Here is an 18,371-nt window from a genome sequence, read left to right on the forward strand (position 1 = left end):
AAACAAACCCCAAAACAAACCCTGTCATTTCCCCATCATTTTCATTCCAGACTGTGCTTTTCTGCTGATCAAAGTAAACCTATGACAAATCTATAACCACTGGCTAGAGTCTGGAACTCGAGACAAGAATTTTATGAAACTTCCAGATCGTGAAACATTAAAGTATATACCCTCTAATAAAAAGCCCGTGAATGGAAGGAGAGGGAGAGCAGACACCAGTGTCAACACTTTTGATGGCATCCATTTTTAAAAGCATCTTGTTAAAATGTCCTATTAAGAACAAGGAGCAAAATAAAGTGTTCTGCTGAAAACGAGTCAAAAAGGCAATTGGGAGCCTCTGCTTGTTTGCACTGGCATCTGTCCTGTCAGCACAAATGGGGAACAAGAACGGAAATAAATAAGCTACTCCATCAAGGTCACACAGTGTCACTCTGATTGTAACCCTCTTCTCTTTCCCCTGGAAGTGAACCCCATCGTGTACTGGGTGCCTGAAGGGTGAGGCTCAGCCCACACATCTACACCATAGAAGGGACATGAACAGCGCACGAAAGGAGAAACGGAAGCTCAGAGAGGTTGAGTGCATTGTGCAATATCACACAGCCAAGAAGTTCCAGATCCAGGATTCTAATCTGGTTCAGTCTGATTCCAAAACCTGTGCAGTTCCTGCTAGATTCTGAAGTCTCCAACTCCCCGCACCGCCCAAATGTTCATTTTGCATGTTGGAGATTGAGAAAGAGTGATGAGCATTGTGTTTCTCTTTTTTGGGAGATTGCGGCTCATTATTAAAGCCACGCTTTCTAGTACACCGAGGGATGGGGCATGGCCTTTCTCGTTTTCTTTGCCTTGCAAACGCCTGCATATCTGGGGTGATGAGATGACAGCTTATGGCTGTGAAGTATGTTTGAAGTCCTGGCCATAGACCTGAGCTCACAGTGCTCGGCCCTGGGTTGCCAGGCAGATGTGGTCCTTCTCAGAGGGGCGCATTAGACTGTATCCTCAGTGACCAGGTGGGAGTTCAAAGAAGGGAACTGTTTTTTTTTTAAAGGAAGACAACAGGGAAGCAAAATATAGATAAGAATCTTCTCTCTTTAAATGGGTGAAATGTGAGCGGTCAACTGCATGATAAACTCTTAAAATTCAGACACCTGTGTAGGGCAAAGCGCATGCTCCTTTACAGGCAAGCCCGTTTTCTGCTTGGGCGTCCCTGCTGACCCTGCGATGTTCTCGGGAATAACCCTCAGTTTACTTACAGAGACGACGGCAGCCACAGTCTCGATGCCACCCGTGCTCAAGGTGATGTACGGGATCTTTTCTGGAGGGATGCCGGCTTTCCCAAAGATGCTGTTGGTATAGAACCAAATCTGTAACACGGGAAAGAAAACGAAGCAGGGTCAGTGAAGGGGCATCTATTTCGTACGTTAAATTCCAGCACATGGTACCTAAATTCAGGGACATAAATCACTGGACATGGTGATTTATGTGTTCTCCCCGTCCCAGCCATTTCCTTAAAGAACAAGAGTTTACTGAATGAGAGAAAACTGCGCTGTCCTGATATACGAAAGCGGATGGGGGGCCTGCTGCTGGAAGGGCCTAGGAAACTGATGGTGATGAAACGGCAACATCTGTGTTTGGTGCTTGTCTCTGTCAGGCTGGACTGTAGCTGGGCGCACTCGGTTCTCACTTTGTTTCTGGAGAAATGAAAGGTCTCTGTGGGCCCTCTCACCCCTCAGGTGGCCTGCTGCCTCCCGTGCACAGGTGGATCTGACACTTGTGCTACGGCCGGCCTGGGTTCTGAACCCCACGCCTTGACCCGCTCGTGGTCCCCAGACGGCTCCTCCTGTGGAAGCCAAGCTCTGGCCTCCCCCAGGGGTGCCCTCCAGGCTCCTCACACTGCCCCGGGCCCCTCTTTCCCTGTTTCCACTTCTCCCTGCAGCCACACGGCGTCAGGCATCCGCAAAGACTTTAAACGTTAGCAAGGGAGTCGAGGTGCCTAAAATTACACGCTCATCCAGGGACAGTTATAAAGGCGGCACTAGAACCAGCTCATACATAAAAGTGTCTATGCATCGGTAGGCGGCAGTCGGCCTTTCAGACCCTCTCTCCCAGTCCAGGCCCGCAAGACGGTCCTGTACCCAGGGAGTAGGCCTGCACATCACAAACTGCCAGTCTCATTCTGCTGGCTCCTCTGGGCCATTTCTCTCGCTGGATCATCGCACAGCGGGAACTGCCCCAGCCTCTGCTCCCACCGAGGCTGGTTGGATCCGGCAGTTTGAAGGTGTGGATCACATGGGAGCACCAGGAAATGGAGTGTGTGCTTTGCATGGACCCCGCCTGCCCAGGACCCAATGGCTCTCCCTCAGGTTGCCCGAGGCTCCTCCCACCGAGACAGATGGTGAGGTAGGGGAGGGGTACAGGTCCGCAGGCCTGCGAACCCCACTCCAGCCCCAGCGCTGCCACTTTCAAACTGAGGATCTGTGAGCAAGTGATTGCCTGTCTCTGAATCTTCTCCCTCGGAAAGAAGGTAACAAAACCCCGTCTTTCAGGATTGTCATAAAAAATTTTTAAGTGATGAAGTATGTTGTATATAATTGGTGCATAACAAATGGTAGGTGTTATTCTAGAAGATTCCATCTCTGCTGAGATGCGATTGCTCCTCAGTCAAGGAAAACACCACACAGTTGTGGGGAAGCCACGGGGAGGAAGCCCCTGAGTCTGCTTCTTAGCCCCGTCTCCTCCTGTGGGCGGGGCCTTGGAGGGACTTTGCAGGGGGCACAGCGGAGGCTTTGCACCTTCTCGACTCCCCTGTCCCGTCGCCCTAAAGCCCTCATTCTTAACTCACGACAGTGTTTTAGAGACAAAGCATAACCCCACGTTGCCTAAGGAGCAGAGAGACCACACACAGCCAAGAACCAGGCGTGGAGGAGAGCCAGGCTGGTCTGCCTCCTGCCCCGCGGTTCTTTCACTGCGGGCAGCGTGGGGCTTTGAGCCCCGCTTACTGCCAAGATTCCTCTTCTACCCGCCGGTTACCCCCACTCCCATGTCTACCCATGGCCTTGATCACAGTGGGTCTTTGACTGAGAGGCGTGTTCTAATCTATCTCTCCGGCTAACCTGCAGGAGCAACAGAACCCCTGATGTACCTTGGTCCAAAACAAGACGGTATGAGAGGGAGTGTGGACTTAATATACGCTTCAGACGTGGCCAGCAGAACACTGGCTCCCACAGATGGCCACGTCCTGATCCAGGGAACCTGTGACTACGCTGCGTCACATGGCAAAAGGGACTTTGAAGATGTGGGTCAGTTGAGGGTCTTGAGATGGGGGGCAGGGTGCTCTTGGGTTATCTAGGTGAGCTGGAAATGTGTCCTAGGAGGGAGGGAGGATGGTCAGACGTCAGAGAGGACATGGAAAGATGGAAGCAGAGGTCAGATTGAGACAGAGAGAGAGAGAAACACAGGGCTGAGCGCCCCAAATAATGGTGCACAGGCTCTATTTTGCAGTATAGAGACAGGAGACCTTGTCATTTAGTAAACATTACATCCCAGGAACTGTGCCAATGTCTTTGTTCCCTGTTTCCATTTGGGGAACAGGCCTCCCTGTCAGCCCAAGGGACAAGGTGCCACACAAGGGACGAGGGATAAGGCAGGTGGGTGCCCTTGGAAGAAAGGACCGTGTGTGCTCACGGGCGCCTCCTGCAGGGAGCTTGAGTCCCCTCTGCTCTCCAGACCCGTGGACAAGGGCCTGGGTTGCTTCCTTCTGTTACCACTGGGTCTGCGCCTTAAATCTGGGGGTGCAGAATTAACCACAGCTGCTGAAGCTGCACTCCCGCATCCAGCTGCACTTGGTGCAGAACTGACATTTTGATCTTCACCTATCTGATTTCTGTGCCAGTCTCTCTGACCTGTTCTGAATTTCAGAGGGGAAGAAAGGAGCTTATATTTTGTACCCACCCCCAAACCTGTCCCCTACATCACTTAATTTCATCCTCACCACAACCCACTGAGGTAGATATCACTGCCCCCATTTAACAGATGAAGAAACTGAGGCTCGGCCAGGTGAGGGTGCCTAGCTACCCAGTGGCAGAGCTGGGATGTCAGCTCAGGTCATTCCAACCCCTTCCGCTGCCCTCTGCAGCCCCTGGGTGAGAAAGCATCTGATTCCCCTCCTGAGATGGAATGAGATGGATGTTAAATCAGGTGGCATCAATCTGAGAGGTGGGAAGGAACAGAGTGCATCATAGGAAAAGATAATGCATGCTTGCCACAAAGAAAAGCAAGGCCTTCTGCCCAAGGAAGAGGCGTGGCTCTTCTGACAATGCTGGAAAGCCTAGACCCTCCTCCTTGGCAGGGCTGCTTCGTCCAAAGCCCCAGCCAAGTGTCACCCTCATTCTCCTCAGGCCTTACTTCCACCTGACAATGGAGGGGGAGGCTGAGCTGACTTTCTCAGCCTCTCTGGTGGGACCAGCTGAGCCCTAGCTGCCTCACCCATTGTAAGACAAGACCCACAAACCCCTCCAGGGTCCTCTCCAGGGCTCTGGGCTTGTACCTCAGCCCCCAGGTCACATCAACTTAAAGTCTAAAGTCCCCTCTTCATGGACAGCTGTCCTTTGGAAAGACGGAGGCTGTGAGTGGACGGAACAGGTGTGACACGTATCACTCACTGCCAGCGGTGAGGCTTTGGACCCGGGTCTCTACCACCGGCCTCGATTCGCGTCCTTAAAGTGCATGAGAGAATTAAACCGGATGATGTACTCGGAGTGCCCGACTCTGGGCTCAGTGAGGGGCGGCTCCCTCCTCTGCCCCTCACTCCTTTTCTTCATGAAAATCCACAAATAGACAAAGTAAGCACCCAAATACTGAGTGGCCAGAAATCCCAGCTTTTCTAAGAGTCTTGTTCCTGCTCGTACCGGTAAAAATATAGCCTCACCTGAGCCAGCACCTTTCTCGTCTCCTTTGAGTCACGTCCCCATTTTGCATCTCAGTGACTGAGGTCAGAGGGGTTAAGTGTCCCCCAGGAGGGTGGAGGATGTGGGTAGGAACCCAGGCCACCCAGGCCTCAGGACAGGAGTCTTTCATCATTGAGCACCACCGATGTGGCTGGCCCTACGCCGGCGGCTTTATGTGCATCTTTTCATCTCTCTTCACAACCATCACCTGAGGTGGGTACCACTTTACAGCTGGAGAAACTGAGGCCCGGAGCAGTTATGGCAACTCATCCCATAACTCTCTAGTTCAACGCTAGGAGTTGAACACACTTGACTCCAGGACTTGTGCTGCTGAGCACAGAGCCCCACGGAGGGTCTCCACAGAGCGATCTCTCCATCCACGGGGACACCGTAAATCCTTTTAGTGAGATGGTCTCAGTTATTAGGGCAATGGAACACTTTTAGCTTTCCTAACTTGAGTTAGAAAACGATTTGGGGAGAAACTTGAACACAAAAGCTATTGCTAATACTTCTGAACTTGTGATGAGTAGTTTTATGCAAAACATGATTGGGGTTCCCGAATTCCGAATGATGCTTTGACAAATGGGATGGTCCTTCATATGGTTCCAGGCCAGCAATGGGGGCAGGTATCATGCTTCACTACCAACCTGTCTGAGTTTTCCTTGTTTCCCGCTCTCCCTCCCTTCTCCCAGCCTCATCTCCCTTCTATTCAATTCTTTATAGAAGGTACAGGATGCCTGGCGCTCTGCTAGGCACTGGGGTGACAGTGGGGGGCAACGCACATCCTCCTCCCCACAGACCTAGTCTAGCAGGGAAGGGAGGCGTTATGCAACAACCGTGTTTCCCCGAAAATAAGACCTAACCGGTAAATAAGCCCTAGCATGATTTTTCAGGATGAAATCCCCTGAACATAAGCCCTACTGTGTCTTTTGGAGCAGAAATTAATGTAAGACACGGTCTTATGTTCGGGGAAACACGGAATTACCCAGGTAAAGGGCTTGAGGGATACACCAGCTACCCCGGCACGCTGTAATACTCAGGCAGCCACCACATGCGCAAACTCTGGCAGTGGTAAAAGGCCTCTGAGCTTCGAGAATGGGTCACCAGGCACATATGGCTTGTTCACAGCCTGTACTCTGAGCCTTTCTACTCTTGCTTGACATCTATTTCTGACAAGCTTGGGTGTCTTGTTTCCCAACCGAGACTGCATATCAGAAGTTTGAAAATGCGTGGCTTCGGAAGAGAAGAAAACATTGACAGGGACAGTCTTGCTGCTAACAGGAAGGTGATCTAATATAAGCTGAGCAGTTACCATGTGAGGGATAGTCTACATACCTAATTTCACATAATCCTCACGGCATCTACGCAAACCGAGTATTAGCATCCCCATTTTCCATAACAGGAAACAGAGGCTCAGTGAGGTCTGTGATTGGCTTCCTCACTTCAAGAGGCAGGGATCCAGAGGGAGGAAGGGCAGCCCGAGGTCCATAAGTACTTGGCATTCCAGAAGATTCAGGAAGGTTCAAGAAAACTATGGCTTCCCTGTACCAGCTTTGACAACTGGCATTAGTCTGATTTTCAGCCTCAGGACTTGGTAGAAACAGTGGCTTCCCTGCCCCCTTGTTTGTCTCACCTCCTATTCCTTTCTTGCCCAAACATTTAGGGGCCTCCCATGGGTCATGGCAGCTCCAGGTGTTGGGGACACAAGGACCATGAGGCATGGCCTCCACCCTCGAGGATGGTCATGGTGAGGGGAGTGGCACTGGAGGGGCAGGAGCCATCGATGTTGCCCCAGGTAAGTAGGTGGGCTCAGCAACGAGAGGCTCCCACGTGCCGGGAGAGGCTGCACGTTCGCATACAACTCTGGTTTTCACGCAAAGGACAAACTGCTCAGAAGGAAGGCAGCTGCATGAAATAATTTTGAATGACTGATCTAATTTTAGAGACGGGAACTTGAAAGTTAGTGTGAGAAGAAGACAGAAAAACAATCAAGCACTGAAAAGGAATTGAAAAACAACTAAATGTAAAATCCAAGTCTCATTTGATTTCTAAAATATGAGAATACCATTCATCAACTCTTTAGCAAAAATGTACTGAACAATATGGAATGTTTGTTTAATACAGTGGTTCTCAACCAGGGGCAATTTTGACCTGAGAGGACGTTCGTTTGGCAATGTCTGGAGGCATCTTTGGTTGTCAGCACTGGTGGGGTAGGCTACTGTCATCCTGTCAGGGACACTGCCAAACATCCTGCAGTGCACAGGACAGCCCTTTGTGACCATGAATTTCCCAGCCCCAAATGTGCGTAGTGCTGAGGCTGAGAGGTGCCGGCTGAGCACAAGATACCTGAGTCTTAGAGACGGGCTGGCCACACCTGGGTAGGGCAGCTGTTGCCAGGATTGTGCATTTCACAGCACAGGCACCACCTGCAGTGACGGTGGGCAAGTCCTTGTGTCACGCAGGGTGTCATGGGGGGTCTCAGCTCCCACTCCCCACACAAGAACACAAGATATGGTGAGGCCAGAAAGGAACAACAACGGAGCCATAGATAGGGGGGTTACCACTATATTCTTGCTGGAGGCTGGGTCGGAGACACAGGGAAGAAACTTCCACTAGTACCCCAACAAATGGTCTTCCTGCACCCTAGTCTCGCTGGCAGCCAGGTGAGACACACACAGGAAGTAGTAGCCACATGATGCACAATCCTCCATCCGCTTTCCTGCCAACCAACCAACCAGCCAACCAACCAACCAGCCAACCAACCAACCAACCAACCAACCAACCAACCAACCAAACAACCAACCAACGCAGCCACAGCAGATATATCAGCGGCTAATTGGCTAACTGATTACAGCTGACGGCCATCTACTACCTGAGCCAGCACCTTTCCACGTGAGGCCGAGAGCCTAGAAACTGTTCTCTGAGACTTCGTCCCTACACCTTGGCCCTCTGTAAGCCTCAGTTTCTTCATCTAGAATCCGGGGAGAGCACCCCCTACCCTGTAGACATTTGGGGCTGGAAGAAACTGATCAATGGGTTGATACCTAGCAGTATTTACAACTGCCTTAAACTACAGACCATGTCCCCCCAAAGAATTTCTGGGAAAATCAAGGGAACAAAGCAAGTTTTAAAGGGCATTTAAAGTTTTTCATCTGTGTTAGACAACTCTCTTCCTTGGTCTCATGAATTATTTGGATTAAAAGGCAGCAGGTGCAGGAAGAGAGCCCTGACTGAGGCGCAGGCTAGTTGGGCTGTGATTTGTGGCTAACCTGTGTTTGTCCCTTTGTATGTAAAACAGAAGTAGGCTTGTCCCATTCGCGGCCTGTGGATGACCTGGGGACACAGCTCAATGACTCAGTGGGGAAGCTCTCAAGAACACTGGGGACCTTCCCTGCTCGGGGCTTAAGCACCTAGATCTTGTGGCCAAATGGATAGTGTTCAAATCTCTTTTTACCATTCCACGCTGTGTGACTTAGGGAAAGTCTCTCAGTGTCTGTGTGCCTAACTCACAGGGCTGTCAAGGGATCAGCGTCTGGCTCATGTTAAATGCTAAACAAGTGTGTGTTTAATTATTATTACAGCAGAGCAGACAGAGGCTGGGTGAGGGAAAGCAATGGCCCAGGTCCCCCACTGCAGATTTGTGGTCTCACTGAGACAGAAAGCCAGGCGTCTGGATCTTGGTCCAGAGCTCTTTTCTTTGTGTTGAGTTAAGCAGGCCAAGCTGGGAGTATTGGTCCTGACTTAGAGATTTAAAATAATCCTCAGCAAACTAAGAGTAGAAGGAAATTATCTCAACATAATAAAGGCCATATATTATAAGCCCAGAGCTAACATCATACTCAATGATGAAAAGCTGAAAGCTTTTCCTCTAAGATCAGGAACAAGACAAGGATGGCCACTCTCATGATTTTTATTCCACATAGTACTGGAAGTCCTAGCTGTAGCAATCAGGCAAGAAAAATAAAAGAAAAAGGCATCCATATCAGAAAGAAAAGAGCAAAATTATCACTGTTTGCAAATGACATGATCTTATATGTAGAAAAATCCCAAAGATGCCACACACACACACACTGTTAGAAACACTAAACGCATTTAGTAAAGTTGCAGGATACAAAATCAACATACAAAAATCAGTTGCGTTTCTATACGTTAACAATAAACTATCCAAAAACAAAATTTGTAAAAATCCCAATTACAATAGCATCAAAAAGAATAAAATACTTGGGAATAAAGTTAACGAAGGAGGTAAAAGACTTTTACATTTGAAAACTACAAAACACTGATGAGAGACATGAAAGAAGATACAAATAAATGGAAAAATATTCCACATTCACGGACTAGAAGACTTAATAATGTCAAAAGGTCTATACTAGCCAAAGCGATCTACAGATTCAATGTCATCCCTATAATAATCCCAATGGCATAGTTACAGAAATAGAAAAAAAATCCTAACATTCATAAAGAACCACAAAAGACAAGAAATAGTCAAAACAATCTTGAGAAAGAATAAAACTGTAGGCCTCATACTTCCTGATTTCAAAATGCGTTACAAAGCTACAGTAATCAAAGCAGTATGGTGCTGGCATAAAAATATACATACCGACTAATGGAACAGAATAGAGAGCCCAGAAATGAGCCCATGCATTTATGGTCAACTGATGTTTGACAAGGGAGCCAGGAATATTCACTGGGAAAAGAATAGTCTTTTTGACAAATGGTGGTGGGAAACTCAATATCCACATACAAAACAATGAAATTGGAACTTTATCTTCATTCAAAATGGATTAGAGACTTAACCATAAGAGCTAAAACTGTTAAACTCCTAGAAAAAACATACGGCCCCAAAAGCAAAAATAAACAAGTGGGACCACACCAAACTAAAAAGCTTCTGCACAACAAAGGAAACAATCAACAGAGTACAAAGGCAACCTACAGAATGAAACAAGATATTAGCAAACCCTGCATCTGATAAGGGGGTCAATATACAAAATATATAAGGATCTCCTACAACTCAAGAGCAAAAACAACAAAACAGAACAACCCCAAATAACCCAATTGAAAAATAGACAAAAGGTTTCAATAGACATTTCTCCAAAGAAGACATACAAATGGCCAACAGTTATATGAAAAGATACTCAGCATAACTAATTATCAGGGAAGTGCAAATCAAAACCACAATGAGGTAGCACCTCCCACCTGTTACGATGGCTATTATTTGAAAAAAAAAAAAAAAGACAAACAAATGTTGGTGAAGATGTGGAGAACTTGGAACCCTCACACACTGTCGTTGGGAACGTAAATTGGTGCAGCCACTATGGAAAACAGTATGAAGGCTCCTCAAAAAATGAAAAATAGAACCACTATATGACCCAGCAATCCCACTCCTGGGTATTTATCCAAAAGAGTTGAAAGCAGGATCTCAAAGAGATATTAGCACTCCTATGTTAAATAAAGCACTATTAACAATAGCCAAGAGGTGGGAATAACCTAAATGTTCCTTCATGGATGAATGGATAAAGAAAACGAGGTCTATACACACAGTGGAATATTATTCAGCCTTAAAAAAGAAGGAACTTCTGAAATGTGAGAACATGGATGGACCTGGAGGGAGTTACCCTAAGGGAAATAAGCCAGTCACAGAAGGACAAATACTGCACGACCTCACTTACACGAGTATGAGGAATCTCAAATACTCCCATCACAGGAGCAGAGAGAAGCATGGTGACTGCCCAGGAGGGAGGAGGGGGAACAGGGGAGTTGCTGTTCAACAGGTCGAGTTTCAGTTGCGGAAGATGAGTAAGTCCTAGAGAGCTGCTGTGATCACTGCACTTGTCCTTAACGACACTGCACTGGACACGTAGACATTTGCTAAGAGGGTAGATCTCACGTTAAATGTCCTCACAACAATAAAAAAAAATACATGAAACGCAGTCAGTACGAGGAGGGCAGAAGTCTGGAGCGGAGCTCTCACTGCTGCTGGCTTTGGGAGAGGACGGGATTTTTTCCCCACCACGTGCCCACGCTGTGGGGTTTACAGATACAGCCCGCGGAACTGATAAAGTTATATAGGGCTGCAAATCAGAAAATGACGTCCCAGTGGAGGAGAGAGTTCTGCTTAGAAGTGTCATGGTCTCCAACCTAAATGCCTCAGTAAATACTGATTCTGTATGTGGCTTTTACAACAGCAAGCGTGAGCTTCGGGAAATGAATACATCCTCCCTGTCTGCTTCTCAGAACAGGCCACACTGCCGACCCAGGCCCTGCCTCATTCTGCTGACTTTCACCAGAGCAAGGAGCAGGTAAAAACAAGTACGTGGCAAGATGGTCTCATTTCCATCAAGAGCTGTTGACATGAGGCAGACCCTGACGGTTTTAACTTTCTAGGCTGTCATTTTTCCCCTTTTCATGTCACCTCCCCCAACACGCGCTAACCCCCTCCCTGCTGGCTTGTAGCGGGGAGGCCAGCCTCATCCATCTAAAGGCAGATGAGCTCTTTTATCTGGACTCTGTGGAAAATCCCTTCTCCCTCCCTCTGGGCCCAGCCACACTTCCCCTGAGCTACATAAGGGACGGAGGGCACTGGACGTTTCAGTGCAAAATCTCTTCCACATGTCCCTGCCACGTGGTTGGCCGGCTGGCTCGCACACCTTCGTGAATGGGGAACTCACCACCTCTGGAGGCAACCCACTATTCTCCAGAAGCAGCAGTAATGACAGTGATCCCAAGTGGGCTCCCTACTCCTCAAAGTCCCAACTTCTACTTCCTGCAGCCCCGAGCGAGAAGGGGCACTGTGTCCATCACAGGGTTTGGGGAACTTCTCAGGGAGACCTGGTCCTCCCACTCTCCTGCCCACGTCAGCTTAGCCCCCCAAAAGCTTTTTTTAAAGGCTTGAGATTTTCTCAGGCCAAAGTCACCCATTGAAGCCAGCCCAGTCGTGAGTACTTTTATTTAAATCATCTCAATGTCCCTTACATATGACTCCCTAATACCCATTTTATTAAGAAAGATGACTTTTAAATATTTCTAGGGATGAATGACTATAAAGACAGGTAGCACTTATTAAGGGAGAACTGTGCTAGCTGCTGCCCTGAAACTTTGCATGGATTATTTCTTTCACTGTTATGCTGTCCCATTTTACAGATGAGAACACTGAGGATCAGATTACATGGCTGCCTGATGGCACAGAGCTGGGCTTGGTGCCTGGGCTCCCCCCACCCCCGCCGCCCCTCCCTCCCGTCCCTCTGATTGTGCAGGGACACTCACCGCGTTGAGGCCGCAGAGCTGGTAACAGCCCATGGTGACAACCACAGTGATGAGCTGCCAGCGGGCAGAGGGCGTCCGCAGCAGCTCCAGCACGGACACCAGCTGGATGTGCCTCTGCACGCGGCCCTCAGCCAGCACCTCCTCCAGCTCTCGGGACACGTCCTCTTTGCCCAGGAACGTCCGGAAGGCTGCGCAAAGGGACAAGCAGGGACTTTCAGCAGAGGTCAGGATATTTGCTATGCCTAATGCTGGGCCCCACACGGTCGGTCCCACCACCCAGACACAGAAGCCCTTGATTGAAAATCGGAGAACAGAAGCCCAGAGAGATGCAGTGACTTGCCCAAGGCCACCTGGTCAGCCGGGAGAGAACCAGGATTCTCCTGGTTGCCCCACAGCAAAGCAGAGCGTGCCCAGGGTTTGAGTCCCATCTCTACCATGGGTCGGTGAATGTTTGTGATCGGGCCTTCCGCACGTTGCTGCTTTCGGTATTGTGCTGTCATAACTGGACAATATCATACACGCTGAACCCTGGCTCAGAGCTTCACACACAGGAGGTGTGTCTTCCGATGGATATTATTGAGCGTCTCCTGTTTGCCGGCCCTGTGCGTCCGTCCTCACTGGGAGTGTCCAGTGGAGGTCAGACCACCACTCGGCCAGGAGGCCCGGGAGTCCATTGTATCATTGGAACGAGGATTGACCCACGTGACATCCAGGGCCTTTTCCCCATGACCCCCTGAAATACAGAAACTTTGGGAAATAGTCTCAAAGAGCTAATCTTCCCAGGGTTCAAACTCACCCATGTGACATATGCCTTTTCCAGGCTGACTGCTGCAAATTTCCAGCCTCAGTGAACTTGTGATTTTTCACGAAGACCTTAATTGTGTAAACCTCCGTGGGAATCTGTGGTAAGGTGGGCTGACTGATTAGACCCCTGAGATCATAATAATCAGATCACAGGAGACCCTTTGAGAGCAGGTTTAAATATTCAGCACTGTGATATTTGTCCTCCTTCAGGGAAAGGTGGCTATTGTGACAGCTCCTGTGGATAGTTCATTCGACACAGGTGGCGTCATCCTTAAAAACACGGCTCTGAACCGCAGGGCATGTGTGATTGCTCCACTTAAGTAGCAGGAAAATAAAAGTCGTTAAGCTTGCTCCAGATTCTCCAAGAAGCAACCCACGAAGGCTCTGGGGTGCTATTTCCAGAAGTGTACTGAAAGCTGCCTCAGGATGTTTCTTTTATAAGCTATGATTTCATAGTTTTCGTAGCATTTATTAAGATGCATGGGAGAAGTAGCTGAATGTGTAATGTTTCCGCGTCATGCACTAAACCACAGTATTTCTCATACTTCTGCAAAGTTTAAAATACAATGTTCATGTGATAAAGTCATCCTAGAGTTATAGGGCAGGAAAATATTTCTCTCTTCCCTGACATACTCGCTTTCCATATATAATAAGGAAACTGTAACCTATTTTTCCCCTTTTCACCTTGGCTGTCAGGAAGCTCTCAGCTAAAATAAACACTCAGCTCTTAACAAACTTTCCTGTGACAAAAATCTCTCTTCTTCCTCTTAAAAGTTATGATGTCTTCCTCTTTAACACATCAATTCAATGTCCTCCTGTATATGTGTTCATACAGAGAGTGTGTTCTACTTGCCCCACACCCCTTCTTAGAAGATTCCTGTGACTGGGTGAGGCATAGTATCTCGTGTGACTAGATGGCAAATGTGGAGATATGCCACTCAGTCCCCTTCAGGAAAGGACTCCCTGCTTGGCTGTGAGCAGCGTGGAGCTGACGGCGTCCAGCTCTTAGCTCCGTGGGCATCTGCCTCAACTCTGAAGCCCAGGTGATGCCGGACTTGCCTTTGTTTCCAGCCAGAGCCCAGGAGTAACCACATTCCCTTCCCTCCAGTCTTTAGGTGGAGGCTGGGACCTGGAGTGGAAGCCCCATCATAGAGGGGCAGGGAACTGTGCAGAGGGAACGAAGTGCATGGGGCAGTGTCGGGGTGTCCTGCAGCCCGTAAATGGCCACCACTGCTTCTCCTGTCACAACTGTGGTCCTGCCAGCACAGGGAAGGTGCTCATGGTGGTGTAAGGCTTGTGTCTTATTCAGAGCCTGGCACACGGCAGGTGCTCAGACCATGTTGGGTGAACGTCACTGGACCCTCCTCACATTTACTGATGTTTCGTCTGGAGAAGGGAATCCTCTGGGAGGAGAAGCCTGGATGTACGCGGGGTTGTTCTCCTTGGTCCTGAGGTCAAAACCAGGACCAAGGTCAGCAGCTGGGAGGCGTCAGAGGTCAGCTCACCACAAGGAAGGACTGTCTGACTGATATATTCAAGGGCAGATTGGGTGGTTTCATGAGCAGTGAGCCCCCCATCCCTGGAGGTGTGCAAGGAGAGGCTTGATGAGCACCTGTTGGAAATGTTGCGGGAGGAACCCTGGACCACGAGGTCTCTAAAGCAAGCGCAGGACCCAGAAACGCGCAGCTTCAATGAAAGACTGGGAGAGGATGAGATGATGGCATCTTTGGGGTGGGGAGGGGACGAGTCAGACGCATATAATTGTAACTAGTGCTGCTTGGAGAGAGCCAAATGGCCTTACATACTTATAGTCAATGAGCCCATTTCAAAACGACATTTGCTATGGAAAATAACCCTCCCAGAGGAGTCTCTTCTCTTTCATCTCCAAGTCATTTAAACAGTTCATTCGATCTACCCCAGGCCCTCTCCTCCTAGATCAAGTTCCCTCCCTCACCCTTGCACTTGGAAGTAAGAAGCTTCCGTGGCTCACAGCTCACTCACATTCCCGGCCATGTTCTCATCACAAACTGCAAAGAACTTGAAAAAGGAAGGAGAATTTGCACTTTCCAACTAGAAGGAGAATCCTCTCGGTGGCACGGTCAACTCCCAGGCTGGAAAAGGGAGCTGTTATGTAACCAGGTCTTGTACCAGTTAAAGGCTCACCTTTACTCAAGGGGGAAAAGAGGCTACCATTTATTGTGCACCTACTATGTGCCAGCCTTGGGCTAGGTGTCTTACAGACTTTATGACGATTCCTAGCGTTGTTCACCCACTGAGCCTCAGGGAAGCTGGGAAACGTGCCGGAGATCCCAGGTAGAAAGAGAGGGAGCCAATGTTCCCACCTCCATCTGGCTGATCTTCCTTTCCACACCCTCAAAGAATCATGAAAAGAAACCAGTGCTGAGAAGCGAATAAAACCAAATTCCGTTCATTTCAATCAACCTGCAGCTCCTGAGAACTTGCCGGGGGACATGGGGGCGGGGGGTAGGGGTGCTAAGACTGGTATTAAGAGAGACACAGGCATGGTTTCTACGCAGAAGGGCTTCTCTCCACGGGGAGGCAGAGCACAGCTCTCTGCCGCTCTAGGTGGACGGTGCTGGATGCTGGGCCTGCAGGCCGCTCATGAACCCCTGCAAGGGCAGTGCTCTTCCTGCCATTTAACAGATGGGGAAACTGAGGCACAGAGGGATGAAGTGACATGCCCAAGTCCCACTGCAGACCTGGCATTTCCACTCCTGCACTGCTGTGTGTCCACAGGGGTCATGCTGGCCTGGTTCAGAGGATGACAGTGACAGCAGGTGGTCACAGACAACCGATCTCCTTGCATCGTGCACCCCCTGTCTGAGAGTGTAGGTCGCCTTAAGACAAACTGAAAGTTCTCTTTCCCAGCAGTGCTCCTTAGAGGCCTGTGGGCATGCTGTCTTTGCAACGATTGCTTTTGCAGGCAATGGAACTGGCACCCGTGTTAATATGGTCAGGAGTGAGCTCCATAGCTGTGGCTTATTTTTTCCCATTAGTAAATGAATAATTTACTACCGCAAAATTAAAAAAAAATATATTCTACTGTGGTAAGAAACTTAACGTGAGATCCCTCCTCTTAGCAAATTTTTAAATGCACAATACAGTATTGCCACGTATAGGCATGATGTGAGCCCTCTAGGGCTTACTCAACTTGCAAACCTGAAACTTTATAGCAACTTGTCATGACCCCCTCCCCTTAGCCCCTGGCACCCACTAATCCAGTGTGATTCTGTGAGTTTGAATATTTTAGATTCCTCATATAAGTGAGGTCATGCAGTATTTGCCCTTCTGTGACTGGCTTATTTCACTTAGTGTAACGTCCTCCAGGTCCATCTATGTGGTCACATTGCAAGATTTCCTTCTTTTTCAAGGCTAAATAATATTCCATTGTCTTACAGACCACATTTTTTTTTTCATCCATTCATCCATTGACAAACGTTTCATGTTTCCACATCTTGGAATAGTGCTGCAGTGAACAGAGGAGTGCTAAAATCTCTTCAAGGTTTTGGTTTCAATTATTTTGGATAAATACCCACAAGAGGGATTGACAAATCATGTAGTAGTTCTATTTTTCATTTTTTGAGGAATCTCTGTACTGTTTTCTGTAGTGACTGCACCATTTTGCATTGCCACCAACACTGTGCAAGGGTTGCAATTTCTCCACACCCTTGCCAACGCTTATCTTTTGTGTTTTTGGTAATAGCCATACTGACAGGTGTGAGGTGATGTCTCATTTTGGTTTGGGTTTGCGTAACCTAGATGATTAGTGATGCTGAACATTTTTTTCATATACCTGTTGGCCGTTTCTATGTCTTCTTTGGAGAAATGTCTATTCAAGTCCTTTGCTCCTTTTTAAAGGTTATTAGTGGTTTTGTGTTTTTTTGTTTGTTTTGTTTTTTTTTTTGCAGGAGTTCCTTGTATATTTTGGAGACTAACCCCTTATCAGAAATACAGTTTGCAAATATTTTCTCCCATTCCACTGGGACTCAGTCAGAAATCACCCTTTTAGAATCGCTCCTGTGTCACCTGGGCTAGAAGCCTACAAACCCCATTTCCCAGCCTCCCATGCGGGCTGATTCCTGTTAGATCCCAGCCATGAGAGGCACTGAGGTGGGACTTTAGGTAAGAGGAAGGAAGACTCTGCTTCTGGCTGCACCTCCGGCACCACGAGAGTTGGGGAGGGTGGGGGAGCAGCTGAAAGAATGGGGGATGCTCATATCATGGTGAAATCTTCAGGGCAGAGACCTGAGCCCCCTAGTTCCTGCTGCCCCTGGGTCTTCGTCTATTCCTGCCACCACATGGAGGGTCCAGGCAGGTCCAATGGCCTGGACCTCAGACCTAGCCTCCCAAGGGAATCCATGCTCTTCTTGAGGGTAAGCGTTGCAATGGTTTGAAAAAAGCTTGTATTTTTAACTGACCTCTGGCAGGAATTCACTTGAATATACTTTCTTCTTGCCTTCCTAAAAACTAGATCCCTGGTAACCAAGGTAACAAACTCTAGCCCCTAATGCAAACGAGAAGCAGTTAGTTGTCTCCAGTGAGGACCATTGTTGAGACCCACTTCTGTCCACCTCGCAGGAGACCTTGCCTCCGGGATGTTTCTGGCCATGTCTGGGCTGTGGAGCAGCCCGTCAACCCACCCCGGCCAGAGCACCCGAGGAGCAGGGCATTATGGTAACCCCTAAGGCACGAGGCCTCCTTAGAAATGTAATGACCCTCCTGTGCTGACCCTGCAAAGATGCTGGAGCCGCGTGGGAAAAACAAAGGGCCCTACCTTTCTCAGCTCCTGCCTGGTCATGCTTCTCGAAGAGCAGGTAGCGTGGGCTCTCAGGGAGGAAGGGCAGGCTCACCAGCTGGACCAAGGCGGGGAGAGCAATCACTCCAAACAGGTATGGCCAGGTGCTCTCCTGAGGGGAGAAGAGGGGCCGATGAATGGACGGGGCCTTCAGACGTTACGCTGGGGCTGGGCCGAGCGTTCTGGCTTTCTGCAGAGTGATCCCACCAACAAAGGCTGAGGGAGGGATGGACTCGGTTTGGCCCCAGCCCCACGTGTCTGGCATTCTCCACGAGCTCAGTGAATCCTGTGAGGTGGTGACCTGCAAAGCAGCTCTGAGAAGGAGGGGTCCAGGGGGGCCAAGGGCTGACTGACCCCGTGAGCCTGAAGGGGCTCGGCTCTTTCTTGGGGGTGTGGCCTTGGAAACCACTCCCAGGCCCCCGGTATCTCGTCACCTGTGCAGTGGGGACAGCGCAGCCAGCGCTCAGGCTGTCGTGAGAGTGGGAGCCCATCACGCTTGACTGTGGGCCCTGGGGCGCAGCGGTGCACACAGCAAACTATCGTTG

The 18,371-nt window shown here is 49.1% G+C and overlaps 1 protein-coding gene across 4 annotated transcripts in view; it reads right to left on the reverse strand.

Moving 5' to 3' along the window:
* Window positions 1–18,371, reverse strand: part of SLC2A9 (solute carrier family 2 member 9) — a 148,208-nt gene that overhangs the window by 59,720 nt on the left and 70,117 nt on the right. For all 4 annotated transcript variants that reach the window (XM_074321361.1, XM_074321356.1, XM_019716591.2 and 1 more), the window contains 3 exons: window positions 17,806–17,938; window positions 12,207–12,394; window positions 1,251–1,361 (listed from right to left, as the gene is read on the reverse strand). In XM_074321361.1, the coding sequence (XP_074177462.1) occupies window positions 1,251–1,361; window positions 12,207–12,394; window positions 17,806–17,938 (432 nt within the window). The remainder of the gene's footprint in view (window positions 1–1,250; window positions 1,362–12,206; window positions 12,395–17,805; window positions 17,939–18,371) is intronic.

The sequence above is a fragment of the Rhinolophus sinicus genome, linkage group LG02 (assembly GCF_036562045.2).
Source record: "Rhinolophus sinicus isolate RSC01 linkage group LG02, ASM3656204v1, whole genome shotgun sequence".
NCBI classification, from domain to species: domain Eukaryota; kingdom Metazoa; phylum Chordata; class Mammalia; order Chiroptera; family Rhinolophidae; genus Rhinolophus; species Rhinolophus sinicus.